This window comes from Atractosteus spatula, chromosome 9 (genome assembly GCF_055471065.1).
Source record: "Atractosteus spatula isolate fAtrSpa1 chromosome 9, fAtrSpa1.hap1, whole genome shotgun sequence".
In the NCBI taxonomy this organism is placed as follows: domain Eukaryota; kingdom Metazoa; phylum Chordata; class Actinopteri; order Semionotiformes; family Lepisosteidae; genus Atractosteus; species Atractosteus spatula.
The window spans coordinates 16142059-16161399 of NC_142714.1; the positions used below are offsets into that span (position 1 = coordinate 16142059).

At 38.0% G+C, this 19341-nt stretch overlaps 1 protein-coding gene across 1 annotated transcript; it reads left to right on the top strand.

The window, feature by feature from the left end:
* The first annotated feature begins 204 nt into the window (after positions 1-204).
* gpr176 (G protein-coupled receptor 176) lies at positions 205-18734 on the top strand. Its single transcript, XM_088925403.1, has 4 exons — positions 205-255; positions 921-1781; positions 10748-11000; positions 16456-18734. The coding sequence occupies exons 2-4, from the start codon at positions 1547-1549 to the stop codon at positions 17567-17569; spliced, it is 1602 nt and encodes a 533-aa protein (XP_088781529.1). The 5' UTR covers positions 205-255; positions 921-1546; the 3' UTR covers positions 17570-18734.
* Positions 18735-19341: the final 607 nt, after the last annotated feature.

Genomic DNA, 19341 nt, shown 5'->3' on the forward strand with positions numbered 1-19341 from the left:
CTTATTTGATCATTTGATGCGTCATTCTGAATATAAACATTTATTATGCATTACAACGGGATATTTGAAATTAGCACAGATATTCCATGAATAGACACATTTTAAGCTCAGTAGTACTACAGTTCACATCTTTGCTCCCCCATCTCAATACGACTGTTGAAGGAGGAGCTCCATACTACTCAGACTGCATTTTGAGAAGGAACTGAACCACAAAAACATGTTTTGAACCTTTCAGACGATAGAATGACAGATACGGTAAGCTGTGAAACAATTGAAAATGAATACGTTTTTGTTTTCTAATAAGCAGCAGATAACTGCTGGAAAAATACATTCCGGGTTTTCAAATATTTGACTCCTAACACGTATCATTGGTTATGATCGTGTGTCCTTATAGCTTTAGCGCAATTAATGGGTGAATTTAGAGCAGCAGTTAAATTATCGTTATTTTTCTGGGAATAAATGGATTGAACGGGTATGTTCTATATTGACTGAAGGTGCTTACCTATTTATTGGACCTCGATTAAGAGAAAGAAACAATCAATCAGTAAAAATAGCAACGAGGAAAAACTATGTGATTCATAACCTACTGTAACTGTTTATAAATATAATTTATTTTCCGTTTCTCAACGGCTCATTTAATCAGTTTAAAAATGAAATTAAATATTTAGTGGTTGTTTCTAACTAATCATGTTTACATGCGGTAAACAGGTTCTCCTGGGTGTTTAGGCTGTATGTAAAATTTTATACATGACGCTTTTCGTGTTAGTGTTAAAAATAGTATTATCTCAGACTTATAATATCCGGCATAAAAAGGGAGAAAGCTTTTCCGAAGTTTATAGTTTCACATCTGTCTTTGTCAGCGGATAGGCTTTTGTTAGGTGCAAGGTGCCGTGTGGTGATATTTTTTCTCCATCACATAGGCTTTGTAAAGCCAACACAATGCGGAAAAGGAAGGAACGGATTCAAAAAGAGGGAATCTGTGACATGAAGATGTGGTTTTCTCCAATAAATACAACAGATGCATGTCTCCTGGCAACACCAACTGACGAAAGATGGCACCTCTGCCTCAGACTCTGGGTCGAAGCATAAAGATTAAGGGAGAGCGAAGACGCCCAAGTGAGCTGCACGGTAAAAATGCTGCTATGTAGTGTTGATGTGGGCAAATGCACGTTTTACTCATCACTTCGAACCCTTGCATGGGCTGAAGACTGCAAGACACTGCCCTGTTTTTAGTCTTCACATGGTAAAAGCTAGCAAAGAAAGACAGTCTCAAAACCGCAGAAAAATGTGCGTAGATTTACACCTATCTTTGCAACTTTCAAATAAAACCGCAGCGGCTTTTCGTCTTTTTCGACACGTTTTTCTACTGTCAGATAAACGATTTAGAATAATTTTGAACATATACTTTTGGATTACAAGAGTAGGTCAACTGAAGTATTTGGAAGACAATAATAGAAAAAAAATCAAACCATGCTTAAAGCTGTCATTTATTTGAACAAACATGTTAATTCGTTTCTTTTTGTGAGAGCAAATTAGAAGCACAAAAATGGAAGAAGATAATATGGGCAGTTGGGAGTCAATAACTGGAAATGGAAGTGAGTTTTTCACCCCAGCAAACAGGATTATGGATTTCCAAAATACTTCCAATTCGGTGCTTTACTGGGACAACAAAACTACGAAAGAGGTTTTACCTTTGGAAAGACAACGATACAGCCAAGAGCAAACTTACAGGGACTTTACTACGTCTATGCAGGTTGTCATCTTCTTAGGATCTCTGTTAGGTGAGTGAAAAGAAACGTAATATTTTTATGTTCTAAGTTTTGTGATGGTAAATAAAAACTTACTGACCAATACATACAGTACTGAGACATGCACTGGTTTTCATATTCTGTTACTACTTGGATACATTATATACATTTTTGTGTTTATAGAAACACAGTGATCTTCTCTTGAAGTATACAGTACGACTGCTTAAGTGAGACAAGTGTCAGTGCTTTAGGTAGTAAAATCTAAATATATTGCACTTTATGGTTTGACTGTATCATTTCAGATACAATACATGAGGGGTGTTTCCTTTTTTTTGGCCATTGCTGAAATCCATTTTTATTTCTTCATCCAGTATCTTCATGTCAGTAAATCAATAATCCATCGTAATCTTTCATGCTAAGTTTTTGTCTCAGGTGCACAAAATACAATAAGGTGCACTTATTGTATTTTGGTATGGTAAAACATTGTAACAGCATCAAAGCTGGTAGCAGGAATGTGTATTTTTTAGTTTAGGAAGTGTTGTATATAATATAATAACCTATGACATTACATATAAAATAAAGCAAACTATTTGAATAATTATTTCAGCACATAATATACATGTGGATGAAAAGTACAGACCAGCCGTATAAAGAAAGAATTTGATGTATTCATGCCACATGCACGTTGGATGATGTTATTATTTGTCCCATAACTGTAATACATTATATGTACTATAATTTCATGCTAAACTGCTTCACAATAATGCCACTTAATGTAGACATTTAGCAAGACTGGGGCTACCCGAAGGAGAGTAATTAGTTTTCTATTACAGGTATTTTTTTCATATTTTAATATATCAGTTTATAAAGATAGGTATTTATAAACTTTGCTTTCCTGTGACATTTCTGAAACAATAAAGCTGTTTCTTTGACTGCAGGGCCAGGACATGGGATCTTTCATTTTTTGGTTAAAAAAATATCCCACTCCGTTCCATTTAAGATATTTGCAGATATTTATTGTTTTCAATGTTCTAATTTTACTATTACTGCTACAAGGGGAAAACGTTTGAATGCTTTGCAAGTCGTGCAGTAGATCTTAACAAACTAACATTAAAAATATTTATAAGGCCGCATAGGCCATGCCTATGCCTATGTTAAATTTTTAATGCTTAGAATCTGTCCAGAATCCTGTTTTATATCCTATTGATTCCATTATTAATAGGGTTTTTGTCCTTTTAACAAGATAACATAATTCTATAAAATGTTTGAGATGGAAAGTGAGGTGGGGAAGCACATTGGTGTTACACAACAATCAAAGTGTAGTGCTTTCCTGTACTATAGTGCTTATACAGCATCGTGCAACTCCTGCTTGCTTTGCCACTACAGTTCCTTCCAATTTACTGAAACCAATTTTTCAAGACTTCTCTTGAAAACCTGAACAAGCATTGACATGAGGCGGTCCACAATATGACTTTTCCTGTACAATATGCCTCTTGTCTGAGAAAAAAGTAAAGACATTAGGCGATCAAGTAGAAGTCTGGTTTCCAAGGAACATTTTACAGCTGGCCTGTGTTGAAAGCATAAAATAATGCATGGGTCAGTAAACAATGAATTTACAGCCTGGCCACCTACAGTACAACAGTCACATGATCACTTCAAACAGGACATTAGAAATGAATGTGTACAGTCAAACAATGTAAATGTTTCCGAGTACAGTGGGTACAGCCCTTGGAGACGGAGTTCAGCATAAAAGCTTGTATAAAATATAAAGCTAATCAGTTGAATTGACTGAAAGTGGTGCTTTGGTGGTGGCTACACTTTTAGTGGAGGAATCCCGGGGTTTGACACTGTTTAAAATGTGTACTGCTAATATCCAACCATGAGTCTACAGCGGCAACAGCTAACTTGATGACTTTATAGATAGATAGATAAGACTTTATTAATCCCGTAGGGAAATTTATGTGTTACAGCAGTCCAGCCCAAGACAGGCAAAAACAGACATCAGAATAGTTATAAAACAAAAGACAACAAAATAAATATAAAATAAATAAATAAAAAATAAATACATAGGTGTGTGCAAAATGTGATGATCATAGTCACTGTAAAAACAATAAAATATGTGCAAAATGTGCATAGGTTTATACAGACTGATTGTCCAAAAAGTACAATGGAGCAAACATGCTGTCCATAGACGAGCAAATGAAGGGCTAACAGTCCTAGCCTAGGGCAGCGTTATACACCCTGACAGCCGCAGGGAGGAAAGACCTGCGGAAACGTTCCCTTGAACACCGTAGCTGGAGCAGTCTGTTGCTAAAAGTGCTCCGCTGCCCAGTAACAGTCCCATGAAACGGATGAGAGGCGTTGTTCATGATGGCTGTGAGCTTGGTCAGCATTCTCTTCTCAGCCACCACCTCCATGGGGTCAAGGCTCATCCCCAACACAGAGCCAGCCTTCTTGATAAGTTTATTGAGCCTATTTGCATCTTTTGTCATGATGCTGCTGCCCCAGCACACAACAGTGTAGAAGATGGCCGCCACCACCACTGATTCATAAAAAATGTGTAGCATTGTTCCACACACACCAAAGGACCTGAGCCTCCTAAGAAAATAGTGTTGACTCTGACCTTTCTTGTACAGGGCGTCAGTGTTACCGGACCACTCTAGCTTTTCATCCAGGTGTACCCCTAAGTAATTGTAGGACTGAACGCCCTCTATGTCCTCACCCTGGATGGAAACAGGGTTCAGCGGAGACTTATTCCTTCGAAAGTCCAAGATCATTTCTTTGGTCTTGCTGGTGTTAAGCTGGAGATGGTTAAGATGACACCACTCCACAAAGTTGGTAATCAAGCTCCTATATTCCTCCTCCCTCCCCTCTCTAATATACCCCACAATTGCAGATTCATCCGAAAACTTCTGCAGATGACATGTCTCAGATAACATGTCATCTGAGACATGTCATCCATTATCTAATGGACATTGAGGATTCTGAAAAAAATGAATGAGTGTGATCTCCTATTTCTATCCCCAAAGGCTGAGATTTCATTTTTCTGCATATACAGTATACAAAATAGAGTGCAGAGTGCAACAGAGGAATGGGAACTACAGTAAGTCGAATTTAAAAAATGAACAAAAAATGTTTGAAGTCTTTTTCATACAGCATTACAACTGAAAAGAGACTTTGATGTAATGGGCAGCACCTCACGCTGAAAACAACTGACAAATTGTTTTGTCATGGTGACATAGAAATGCCAGAGGCAGATCTGGAGAAGAATGATATCTCGGTTTCCTCTCACAGTCCAAAGACATACTGGTACAGTAGGTTAATTGGCTTCTGGGAAAATTGGCCCTGTTTTTAGTGTGTGCGTTATTGTGTTTGTGTCTGTGTGTGCCCTTCCAAGGACTGACATCCTGACCTTGGTGTGTCCTGCCTTGTGTCCACTGGCTGGTACAGGCTCTGACTCCCCCACAATCCTGTAGTGGTTAAAAACTACAGTAGTTATAAAATTAGATGACGGATAAATGAATATGGTGTGTATACACTTTAGTGAAGCAGCAGGAGACATTTTGTCTAGCAAAAGATGCTAAGTATGTAAAATATAGGTGTATATCCATTATACTAAAGATAGGAACAACAAAGAATACTGATATAAAAACAGCAATTAGATCCACTTTCTTTCCTGTACAGTTTTATCTGTTTTCTTCTTCACATTGCTATTCTGATTTCAGATAAAGGACTGGCTTATGGGAAGGAAGGAGCATTACCAGATATTTTTATTTTTAATGTTTTATTCAGTCGCATCATTTAATGGAAACATATTGTCACTCCTGGAACAATATTTCTCATTTAACTTTGCAGAGTTACACAAAGAAAACACAAAAAAATGAGCTTTTTGACAAGTTGTTTTGACAGTCTGTTCTTGGAGATATATAAGTTGGAATCCAATTAGATGAGAAAATACAGTCAAATGCCATAAACAGTGTTATCAGATTCCATAATTGGGCTGTTTCTTCTGATCAGATTAGCTGTAATGAGACTTGTGCACCTGGGTCTCACATCTCAAATCTACCTCTTATCAAATCTCCAAGCTGTATGTTGAAACTGTCTGCCAGACACAAGGTAGGTAAACATGAGACTGAATTTGGTGTAGGTTTAATACTTGTATTGATTCATGAGGGAACAGAGTACCATATAAAATGGAGAAATTAAGCTGTGTAGGAAGAATTGTATGCAAAGAAAAGTCCAGACATCTGCCATCAGTCACAAGAATACAATTGACAAAATAATCAGAAACAATTTAATAATGGAGCAAGCATAATCTGTAAATACCATTATATATGGGAATCTCCATATAATCTGAAAAACAAAGCCCTAAATGTTTCATACTTAATTCAATTGTACGCTCAATGCTTAATTTAAATGTAATACCCTGTGACCATAATATATATAGTGAAAATAAAGTGTATTAAATTGGAGGCAATAGTAAAATTATGCAATGCTTGTGAAGACCATATTTATAAGATTATGTACAGTTTTGGTCTCCTAGTTCTAGTCTCCATAGTCCTTGATAAAGGCAAGTGATGATGGACTTGGCCTATACAGTAAATATAAACATCTTGTAATAAGTAAAGTGTAATTCCATGCTGAAAAATAGAAAGGAGAAACAATGTTTTGGCTGTAGAGACTTCTTCAAGAATCCAGCTGAAATGTTAGACCACACCTCAGAAGGCCTAGCAGCCAAAATGTTGTGTTTCTTTTTTTTCTTTTTCGGCATGGAATTAACCTTTACTTGTTTCTTTGCAACCAGTGCACACTGATGCACTGATACACTGATTATCACATACTTGGAAAGGCAGAAGATTCTTAATAGTAGCACATCTTAATCATTACACAAAACAATCTGGTCACTGAAGGCCATCATTATGTGCTCAACAGGAAACAAAGGCAATGTCATTGAGTGTGTATTTTACTTGTTTGAAATTAGGCAGTGCTGTAGTATTAAGATAATGTTGTCATTGATTCTTTTTCTTCTATTTTAACCATATCAAAAGAAAATCGAATAATTAGATTGTACAATTTTATCAATTTCAGAAAAGTGAAGACAGTATTTGGCATGCTGCACTGTTCTGCCTCCAGATTTCTGTGATCAGAATCCCATTTGAAAAGATTTATACATTGATTTGCTGGCAAATGATTGTTTTTTTATGTCTTACAATTCAGACGTTAAGAGCTTGGTTTTAAAAGTGTTGTGAAGCTCTACCCCATTACAAAGCAATAGGCTTCATGGTTGAGTCCCTTTAAAAAAAAAGGCAAAAGCACCTCTCCATTGTTTCATCATTATGAATTGATTCATGATAGACGTGAAATGCTTCTGAAATCCGAAAATCCATCAGTTACTCTAATTAATACTTTACCTGTACCCTACCTACCATGTGTCATAGCATGATCACTACTGGGGAACAAAGTGGTGTGGATGGCGAGTGTTACTGCTGGGGGATTGGATTCTGGGGTTTGATTCTAGACTGGAGAACCTTTTGTGTGGATTTGTAGGTTTTGTTTGTAGGTTCTGGAGAACCTTTTGTTTGAACCTGTGTTTGCATGAGTTTTCTCTATACGCTCTGGTTTTCCCCCTTAGTCTAAAGACATGCACTTCAGATTACTTAGGGTCCTTACAAATTTCCCTTCATCTCTGTGTGTCAATGCATTAATGTGCATAAGTGGTGTTGGTAGGACTTTCTCCAGTTTTGAAGTAACGTCTCACTTCTATATGATGTGGGTCTCCTCCTATATGTTAAGTGCTACACAAGTGCTAGAAATGATTGTAACAAGTTCTGGGACTCTTCTTTCCTGACCGTTGACTTCCTTGAAGTGATACGCCTTCATCTTTCCTTTCTCTACTGATTTAGCAGACGTGCATTATGGCTTAAGCTGACTATATCAATTTATGTTCATTTATTTGTTACTCCCAAAATGTAAAAAACATTCAAAAGTCATTACATTACATTTTGTTATGTGCTTAATTAATTTACTGAAATTACCGAATGTTTGGTAACAGGAATCATGGAAGCAGTTTCCATGCATGATTGTGTTACTGGAGATCATAGCACCCTGATAGTGTATCATGCTGATTTTCTAAAAGAGTAATCTAAATGGAGGCTCTGGTTCTGCGCATGTGTTTTAGGCAATTTCTAAATAAACTTGGAGGCATTTGGAAAAAAGATGATGAGAATGAAAGAGGTGAAGTTTATTATTGCATGCATGAACTGAAATGCATTTTGGGATAATGGTAGCTTTTAAAGCATGAATTCTAAAGTGGACCCTATAGCTTCAGAGCACTGGGACTAACAGCTCACATAAAATATAAATGCCAGCTAATTAAATTAATCACACACTCTAGAGGACTTCACTGCAATTTCACTGAAACTCCTTGACTTTTTCCAGAAAATGTGTTGCAGGATATAATTATATTTGTAGTTTTTTAATGCTAAGCACAAAGATTTTTATTTCAGCTGAAACCATGCTAATCTGTTTTTTAGAACATAGCATCCCAGGGTATTTCCATGTGTGTTTATGAGTGGTCATAGAGAGAGAGTCTTAATTTTCCCTGAGGGGGTAATTTATTAATATGACATTAACAGAAAAAAATAATCAATATATAATTGCATTTTTGAGGCTTTCTGTTATGTTATTTTTTATTTTGTGTTTCATCTGCATTTATTTATTAGGTTTACTTAATGTTTAATACGTAAGTATTAAAGTCATATGGAGGAATGAGTACCTGGTCAGGTTTTCATATTTGGGGTCTGCAAAATTTTCTACCTGTTATTAATGTATCACAGTAGCACATGTGACAAACAGGTCTATTCTTAAGCTAATCCAGGAGATACTTAAATGCACTCGAGCAGAGCAGTGTTCAAGTGTTTTAAGTGAAACCAGCAGAGACTTAACCCCACAGGACATCACTTGATTAACATAATTAAAGTGGCAAGTATATCAGATATATTTTAATGGTGTTAATGTTCTGTAACCACTAGGTGACACAAGGAATGCACACATTACACCTCTGCTGAGAATCATATCACTACATAGTACAGGCTATTGTGAAATATGGAGCAACTGATGTGTTTTATTACACTAAACAACTTTTTTATTTAGCAGTGTGTGAAGTGTCACTGCATAAAAACATGAAAAGATGCTGACACAATGCTTTCTAATCCTTGAGCGTCACATCTGTTTTTGTACGTAATGTTTCCCCAGTGTTTTGATCTGTGGAACCTGGGGCTTGATTTTAAAACTTGTACACATATTCAAAGCTGTCAAATATGTTTTTCTATCTCTGTGTTAAAACATTTATCCATTTCAAATGTGATATAGAGATGAAATAGAGATTAAATATTTTGGTCCTTGTCTAGCTCAACTCATCTACCTGAGGGGACAGCAGCTTAACAGTAGGGATGAGGCTGACTGAACCTCCCTCATTATTGGGAGGATTGAGCCAGGGAGCTGCTATAAGGGTGAACATAGGGTGAGGGACGTGAAAAAGATTTGCATTTCAGGGGGGCGTGATGGATCCAGGTAACTGCCAAAATAAAGGAAATACCAACATAAAGTGTCTTAACAGGGCGTTGGGCCACCACAGGCTACCAGCACAGCTTCAAAGCACCTTGGCATTGATACTACAAATGTCTGGAATTCCATTGGAGGGATGTAACACCATTGTTACACAAATTCAAGACACCACTCCAGAATCTGCCATAAGTGTTTCATTGGATTGAGATCTGGTGACTGGGCATATGGTTTACATTGCCTTTGTGCTCGACAAACCATTCTGTCACCACTTGTGCCCCTGGATGTGGACATTGTCATCCTGGAAGATTCTACTCTCATCAAGATAGAAATGTTTCACCATAGGTTGAAGGTGATCACTCAGAATGGCTTTGTCATTATTAGAATTTGTCTTGCCCTCTAATGGGTTGCGTGGACCTAAACCATCCCAGGAAAATGCACCCCACACCATAAGAGCTGGTGGAACCCTTCACTGCGGAAACAAGCACTTGGGCCTATAGGCTTCTTTTGGCATGTGCCACACATGTAGTTATCGGCTTGTTGAGAACAGGCTGAAGTATGTCTCATCTGACTTTGTTCCACTGCTCAGTAGACCACTATCTGTGTTCTTTGCACCACCCTATTTGCAAAAGTTATGCACTGCAACACAACCATCCCTCTCTGTGACATTCTCAAGAGCTTGTACTTGGTGAAACTGCCTTAGATTGACATTTGCAGTCAGTTGATTGAGAGTTGCTAGTCTGTTTCGATCATCTGTCTTGAACCAATGCATCCGGACATTATGGTCGAGAAGTATGCGCTTTTGTTCACAGATGCCTCTAGGTGACGATATTTTTTCCTCAGACTTCAATCCATCACCACCTTAGCCACAGTTCCTCGTGAGACATCAGCAAGTTGCGCAGTCTTCATCACTGAAGCTCCTGCCAAACCTGCCCCAGCAATCATCCCTCTCTCAAAGCCCATCCCTCGCTCAAAATCTCTTCTTCTAGCCATGGCAGCCAAAATAATGGGCAATTATTATATAAATATGAATATTGATTAAAAGTATTAATAATTATTTTTATACCTGACCCTAAACACGATGTTGGAATGTTAATTGGTTACAGTAACCACACCAATGGGGAAGCACCTGTATACCCTGTATCCCTTACTTAATCATTTCCTTTATTTTGGCAATTTCCTGCATATACAGTACATAAATGTAGAACATTGCAAGTTGGCAAGATTACAATCTTGTCCCATAGTTCAGTTAAAAACACCAATAGTTGTGACATTACTTATTATAATTTTAAGTAACCTTGTAAATGACAGATCCCATCTGTATGTAAATGCAATGTACTGAAAATTTTCTTGTGCTGTGCAATGATGTGTTATTTTCAATGTAATGTTATTGTAAATGATTTAAAGAAAGATATGCCTTCATGTTTCTTCCACAGGTAATGCCATGGTGTTGTGGTCAACTTGTCGAACGACAGTGTTCAAATCTGTGACCAACCGCTTCATTAAGAACCTGGCCTGTTCTGGGATTTGTGCCAATTTGGTGTGTGTGCCTTTTGATATTGTCCTGAGCGCCAGCCCTCGCTGCTGCTGGTGGGTCTACACTCTGCTGTTTTGTAAAGTTATCAAGTTCCTCCACAAGGTCTTCTGTTCGGTGACCATTCTCAGCTTCACTGCCATTGCCCTAGACAGGTAAGCTGACTGAGCCAAATGTGCTGAGAAAAAATACTGTGTGGAGTCACGTTTAAAATAGAGTTATGCTAGTATTTCTGTTAAATTATTGTACCTAATGCTTTATACTGTTTCTCAGAAAGGTTATGAATGTGTTACAAATGGGGGGTTATGAAAATAGTGAAAGTCAAGAGATTGACCGAGCGATAAGGAAATTAGTCAATAAGTAAAATAATTATTCATAACCCCCATCTTGTAAGTGCAGAGGCCGAACATTCTGGTCACTCAGAAAACCCCTCTTAATGCCTTAAACTCTTAATGCCTACAGAGGCCAAATAAGAGGTGAGCTGCCTTTCTACATAAAAGTGATACAACCTGCAGTTAAATCTCTCTCTCTGCCCCCCGGATGCCACAAAATAAATGGGAGCTTATCTCCCTATCCTAAAAATGCACCCTAAGCAGGAAAGACATTTCCAACTGTGGTATCTTTTACCCAGGAAACCCAAGTTCCCTAAAAACACAGAATAGTAAGCTCTCTCGAGCAAGGCTCAAATACTGAGCTCAAGTCAGGTTTTGTTTGGATGATCATAAAGTAGTCTCAACTCTTCCGGACTCTTGTCTCTCTTCTCTCTTCTTCCCTGCTTCTTGTTGTCTCTCTGTGCTCTTAACGTGATCGTATATTGTATGTTTCTGTACTGCTTATTGACAATCATTAACCCATAAGGTTGGTATACCAAGGTAAACTTTACAATTGTTTTTGTGTAGGGCCCCCCCAAGAGACCTCAGCAAACATCCTCTCTGCTTTGAAGCTAGAAATGTTTACTCTTCGAATGTCACAGACTTTCTCTAAAATCTAAGAGACGCCTCTCAGTCACCTAAAGCTGTAACAAATGAGAAGAAGTCTGAGTAATGTGGCATAGCTTTGTGGTAAATGAGCATTTTTTAATTATTACCTCATATTGGGGATTGATCAGTACCGGGAAAGGAAAACTACTGTAGTGTAGGACACTACTGTAAATGGTTTTGATGGACAGGTAGGCAGAACTAATACTCTTCTGTCTGAAGTCCAGCCTGTGGTCATTAAAGATTAAGGCACTGGAGATAAGAGTACCAGTGATATTCTGGATCAGCTCCAAGCTGGGCTTACACAGCCTGGGCTACCTTAAGTTACCCAAATAATTCAGTTTGTTGATACGTTCTCATTTGTGTTCACCTTTTTAGGTGCTGGATTTCGATAGTTTATGATTTGGGTCCCTTCCTGTATGAATAACACTACATAAATGCAAGGAATTATTATTATGTTTGGAAATATTGAGATGTGTTTTGTTAGTGTTCCTTAATGACTAGAGTATCACTTCATGTCTAAGCAACAGATATTTGAGGATTGTTGTAGACTCACTGTCAAACTGTTAACTGCTTCAGTACTTCAGATGTAACGGATGCCAGGGGAACAGTCTCCTTGTTCCAGGGTTTAAAAACACACAACTGATCTAGAAGGTTGTTTGTATTTTAAAGCAAAAAATAACCCTTCAAACTTATCTTGCAGTTAGTTAATGGCCTTCTAACGAATTCACTTGAGAATTTGCATTAGCAAGTAAGTAAATAAAAATGACCATTAGACCACTCCACAGATACAGCAGCCTAAAAAATACAGTACATGATAAAACAGTACATATAGTACAGCTCATTTCAAGTGTGCTTTGTGACAAAAACACTGTAAAATGTTATGAGGTGGATATTGTTTCCACAGTACTGCAAGTTCTGTCTGGACCATTGCACTGTATTTCCACTGTTTTTTAATCTCAGTTTAAAGGTTTGAAAGAAACTAGGCAGTGTGCTCATAAATAAAAGATAAGGAAATAAAGCCATCTGTTGTTTAATGCAAAGAGCTCTGCACTGCAGAAAGGAGGAATTTATGGCAGGAAGCACTGCAGTCTTTTTAATTATTTTTCACCACCCTTTAGCACATAAAGTACATTAAATACAACTCTCCTGCAAGAGCTGTTACAGATTGGGTTTATGAGGCAATGGTTCCTAAAGTCCAATCTTCTACAAGAAAGGAAGGCAGCCCCTGGGAAATTCTGTCTGCCAGATCCAGTTGCTGTAAACTTTCACTTAGAACTGGATTAAAAAACAGCACACTATTTATCCTAACATTTTCATTTAAGAATGTTTGTTCTGCATTCACTCAGTCAGCAGGCTGCAGTATGGAGTAGTGGTTAGGACTGTGGACCGGAGTGGTTTCGAATACCATGTGAAACACTGCAGCTGTACATTTTAGAAAGGAACTTCATTTCAGTTTCCTTTGGTAAGATGCTAATGTGTACAAGTCACTTTGGATGAAAGCATTAGCCAAATAAACCTTTCCTTTTGTAATAAATCTTTTTGCTTCACATGAGATATTCTGCAGCCAGGCAAAGGTCTGTAACAATGGAAATTTGCTATTCTACTTTCAAAGATATACACTAGATATCGATATTTGCTAGCTATAGAAAACCTAAATTTCTGTAAGTGAATTTGAGCCTACTGAAGCAGCAGAACACATTCTCTGAGCCTTTTCTCTAGATAATACAAAAGTATATTACAGGTATTTGTATTTTTATTAGGTTTTCAAGAAAACAACTATGGTGTCAGTAATTAATATGGTAATTTTAAAAGATTAATGCATTTTTTTTCTCACCATGTATGAGAACAGCAGTAAGATCCTCTAGGGGATATTTAAATTTGAGCAGGATTCTTCAAACACTAGGGTTTCCTGGGGTACTGTTGCTTGTTTAGAATTGCTATGAGTCTAAAACTGATTTTCAGCATTGAAGCAAACTGGAAAAAAAGTGAAAAAATGCAAATGCTGATTCAGGAAACTGATGTCTGTGAAATGAAGAACAGTTTTTCTCACTGTGTGCAGTAAAGACATATTCTTAAACTGTGATTTGTAAAGGTGTTGTGATTTTGCTAATTGGAATTGCTGATGAGTTCTCAGCACTGGTTCATTATAGTAAATAGTTCTGGTTTAATTACAAGCTAACAGTTTAATGTGCTATTTTCTGTGGAAAAAGATGAGTGAATTTACTTTTTTATAAAGAGCTACTTTTGAATCAGTTTTTATTGCATTTTTGGGGAAAAAGAAGATAACTTGGGGTATAAGATGTCTAGAGTCACCAAACTGTAAAAGCATACTGTATGCATACATTACGTTGAGTACACAGTGCCAACTGAATAGATGGGTTAATGTGTCAAATAAGTAGTATTAAAGATATCAAGATATCAAGAGACCAGAAGACAATACTATATCAATCTGAGTGAACTACAAAATAACATTCCTTTTTCTGTTCATTAGAGAGATTATAAATGTTGTGCCGCAAGTAACCACATAGTTACTGTCACGATCGCAAACCCCTCGTCTTAAGGGCACTCCAGCCCTTCCTCGTTTTCTCCCATTACCTGCACCTGTTCCCTATTTCCGTTCCCCCTTAAAAGCCAGATGCAGACTTTACTCGAGGTTCCTCATTGAATCCCACTTCGTGAGAACCCGGGGTCCTGCTGCGTCTGGCTCCGTTATGCTTTTAACCTTCGGTTCCTGATTCCCCGCCCCGCCGGTTCCGACCCGGTTCATGGTTTTATTTCCTGGATGGATCCCCTGGCTTTGGACACTACCTTCTGTCTTGGATTACCCGTTTGGATTTACTCATGGATTGTTCGCCCCGGATTCACTCTCCCTGGATACCTGCACCCCTAGGACACGCCCCCTGTCTCCATACCCTCTCCTGCATGACCTTCCCTAGTGTTTCTTCACAATTCCGGATCGTGTCGTCTGCATAGGGCCCGGAAAGAACTGTTTCGTGACGCTGACATCAATTTCTTGAACAACAGCAAAAAATACAATCTACTGTATTCTTCAATGCAGATATATTTCTAGTTGCACTTTAAATGACAAAAGTAAGAGTATTATCTCATTGAAACACGTTTTCTGAAAATTTTGTTTCTGACTCAGTTTGGGAATAGTTACTGAATGGTGCAATATAAAATACAAACAGCCAAAAGTCTGGAAAAATAAAATTGAAGAATGGAGGAAATTATCACTGATCCTAAAGCTGACTTGCGCTCCAAAATCCAGCAGTGAGTGTATGAAATGTCTGAGGAGTGTGGAAATGCTAACCCTAACCCTAGCTGGGGTTTCAACTAGACCATTTCTGGAAACTGTCCCTGAATCCTCCAGTAATCAGAATTGACTTGTTTCCCTAATCAACAAATATGAGTGTAAAACAATCAAAGCTAGTGATAAAACCTTTTGGAAATGAATCTTCTTCAAACATTGTCTTCCTTAGGAATTTTTCAGTTTGCTTACACATACTATTAAAATGGCACTTAAATTTGAATTTTTTTATACCAGTTTAGGGTTAGGGTCACGAGAACCATTAAATTTCAAATGGCATTATACTTCTAGTTGCACTTTAAATGACAAAATTAAGACTGGGTTCCCATTAAGACGGGTTTTCTGAAAGCTTTTCATCTGATTCAGTTTGGGAATACTGTTACTGACCTGTGCAATAGAAAATACAAGCAGACAAAAGCCTCATAAAATACAATTGAAGAATGAAGCAAATTATTACTTGTCCTAGTTATGCTTAGAATTGAGAATTGAGCATCAAAGATGTACAGTGTATGTAGTGTGGGGATGCTAACCCTAGCCCTAGGAGATTTCTGCATTCTGTAGCCCTGCAGTCATCAGATTTGACATGTTTCTCAAATAAAAAACAAATGTGTTTTAAACAATCAAAACCATTGATAAAATCTCATGGAAATTTATCTCTTTCAGGAAAGTTTTCAATCAGCAGAAATATTGGTTTTAAAATGCGCATCCATTTTAGTCTAATGTAGGGTTCATACAGATTTTCAAGTAAGAAAAAGTATTCATTGACTGTCCTCATGTTTGAAAAGTTTTTTATTTAGAAATGATTTGTGTTTATGGTTCCAGATGAAAAAGAGAAGTTGATAATAGGCTGATAAACTTTCCATGGACTAATGTAAACATGTTCAGCACAGTTGTATTTTGGCTTTATCTTCTCCTAAAAGGTGAACAAAGAGGCTGTGATGAATACAAAGAATTGTAAAGCATCCTGCATAGTACAGTTTAAACAAATTGTTTGACAAATTCAGTGGAAAATCTTTGTGATAATTTAATAATTTATATACTTATCAATAATTTGTTTGATTTTGCAGTGTTATTTAGCATTGCCTGTTATTAGGTTGGATTGTGCTGCAGAGTTAAGTGGTTTGACTGCATAATGTGACAATATTTTGCATAATGCCAGAGTGGAGAGTGACACAGATTGAAGAGGAGGATGCTAGGAGTATTGCTCAAAAGATCTTCCTTTAGGGGTTGTTTGTGATATGTTGGGAAAATGATATAAGATGTTTTTTCATGTGCTTTAAAGAATGATGGAATTCTAATTTTATAACCTTTTTTAAATTTCAGGTATTATTCAGTTCTATATCCGCTGGAAAGGAAGATTTCTGATGCCAAGTCCAGGGACCTCATTATCTATATTTGGGTTCATGCACTGGTGGCCAGTGCTCCAGTATTTGCGGTGACCAATGTCACGGACATTTATGCCATGTCCATGTGCACAGATTCCTTGAGCTACTCCCTGGGTCACCTGGTCTACGTCATTGTTTACAACGTGACCACGGTCATCCTGCCTGTCGCTGTGGTCTTCTTCTTCATGCTTCTCATTCGCCGCGCCTTGAGTGCCAGCCAGAAAAAGAAGGTGATCATTGCTGCGCTGCGGACTCCTCAGAACACCATCTCTATCCCCTACGTCTCCCAGCGCGAGGCCGAGCTGCACTCCATGCTGCTGTCCATGGTGCTGACTTTCATCGTGTGCAGCATCCCTTACATGATGCTCATCGTCTACAGGACCATTCTCAACATCTCAGAGATATCTGTGTTTCTGCTGCTCACTGCCGTTTGGGTGCCGAAGGTCTCGCTGCTGACGAACCCTCTGCTGTTTTTGACCATCAACAAGTCTGTGCGCAAATGCCTTGTGGGTACCATCGCACAGCTTCACCGGCGCTACAGCCGGAGGAATATTGTCAGCTCAGGGGGTATAGCAGATGCCACTGCAGAGCCCAGCGTACGGTCTGGGAGCCAGCTTCTGGAGATGTTTAACATTGGGCAGCAGCAGATTTTCAAGCCAACGGAGGAGGATGAGGAAAACGAGACAAAGTCAATTGGCTCGGGAGACTTCCGGCCGAAGGCGATCCCAAGTACAAGCCTGGAGATCAAGCAGGCTGCGGTCCAGAAGTTCTCTCCTCCGCACAGCAGCACGGACTCCGCAGCCCAGGTGGCCCCGGCCACCCCTTCCGACGTGGAGGACGTGAACGACAAGTACGCCACTCACTTTGGCTTCGGGCCCTTTGAGTTGCCTCCTCAATGGCTGTCAGAGACTCGGAATAGTAAAAAACGGCTGCTCCCTCCTCTGGGCAACACCCCTGAGGAACTCATCCAGACTAAGCAGCCGAAACTGAGAACAGAGAGAAAAATCAGCAGAAACAATAAAGTCAGTATTTTTCCAAGGGTGGACTCATAATAAGAGAACTGTCAGATTATTGTTGATGCAAGTGTCTAGAGTTTTGTATCGGAAGAAAAAGAACTACATTTGGTGTTTCTTTTATTCCTCCACAGCAAAAGTATGCACTTGTCCATACTTAGGGGAACATTGCTTAAAAGTTTCCTAAGCAAATATCTTTATTACTCTCTTTTTGTATTGATTTTTACACACTTAAAACACAATGCTCATTTACTTTTGTGTTTAGATAGCTGGTCCAATGTGTTTTTATTTTTCAAAAGCTTACCGTTTGTATTTAACAAAAATGTTTTGCACCCAAAGTAAATTGACATGGTCTCTTATTCACAGACAGCCATATGCTGAACCTATATAGATAAACGGAGTTCAAGGTGCGCATCAGGACCACGACTTCATAATCAGTATGTTTGCCCATTTTGTCTAATCTCCTGTCCCTAAAATCAGTGGCTTGCAAAACAAAACAGAAACAGGCTAAAAAGCTGGGGCTTATTGATTGTACAGTAGGTTTCAGTAAATGTTCACTTTAACCTATATTGCATCTTCAGTGGTTTTTAATTATTTTATGTTTCTAATCTAGCAATTTGAGTTGGATCAACACAGAACCTTTCAGAAAGAAAAAAAATAGAATGGGATATTAGAATTACCCAATGACAGAGAAATCACTGAAAGAACTCAAATGGAATATGTAGTTTAATTGGCTTCTGGGAAAATTGGGGTTCAGTGCAAGGGTTTGTGTGTCGGTTCATGTGTGCCCGGAACTGGCATCCCGTCCAGCATGTATCCGGGCTTGTGCCTGTTGCTTGCTGGGATAGACTTTGACTTCCCTGTGACCCTGAATTGGATGATGCGTTTAGAAAACTGGTGGATTGATATGCAATATCTTATTTGTTGGAACACACAGTAAGATTAGTGCTCAGAGAAGCATATTTGCATTCATTAATTACAGTTAATAGAATTTCTTCTGTTCAGGTAAAGTTGCCTGTGGATTGTTGGTCATAGATTAATACTGTTATTTGGAATATACTTGTACAAGCTAAAATGTGAGATTTATTGACCTCTTGGTTTTTGTGCCAACAGTTTCTCAATACTGAAGTGCTTTGATCACATGTACTTACACAAGTGGATGCATTTGTAATATACGCATATGTAAGTATAAAACCAAATGTGGACCAAGTAACTTTTGGACTTTTGTGTTTTTTTCTGCTGTCTATTTCTGGGAGAGGGGTCAGTAGTTTTGCAGTTACAGTGTGACAATCTTGTATTTGCATCAGAACGTCTGGTGATGTGTGCTACATAGTGTTTTATTAAAAGTGTTTAATAGAATTGTTCTTCAGCAAACAACAGTATTAATAAAGGATAACTGAGAAAAAAAATAAGCATGAAATTTGATTTCAAAATGAACAGGAAGGCAGTGTTGATAAATTTAGTTGAATTTTGATAAAAAAAGTTTATAAAAGTTGAATTTTTATTGGCCTGTCATGGTGAAATGGTGAAATGGTGAAATTCTCTTTAGTATAGTAGGAACTTAGGAATGTTTAAAACTAATGTTTTCATATGTATTTAGGCATACAAAAAGAATGGGCAAATTGTACAGTTCAGTTATGATTGTAGTTGAATTGCAGTTTTCTCCAGTAAGAAAAATAAGAATCAAGAATTGTGGAAGGGTGTTATTAAAGCTTTCTTGATCTTCATCTTTTGGTAACAGGTACTGTAACTTTCTCAGCACCACTGCAAAGTAATAATGCATAGCCTGAGTAGTAACCTCCATCAAAGCT

What these genes read in the sequence shown, in the direction of transcription:
- gpr176 (XM_088925403.1), top strand. Translation starts at nt 1,547, where the DNA reads ATGGAAGAAGATAATATGGGCAGTTGGGAGTCAATAACTGGAAATGGA. An exon ending in CTTCTTAGGATCTCTGTTAG is followed by an intron (nt 1,782 to 10,747) that starts GTGAGTGAAAAG and finishes TTTCTTCCACAG; the next exon opens with GTAATGCCATGGTGTTGTGG. An exon ending in ACTGCCATTGCCCTAGACAG is followed by an intron (nt 11,001 to 16,455) that starts GTAAGCTGACTG and finishes TTTAAATTTCAG; the next exon opens with GTATTATTCAGTTCTATATC.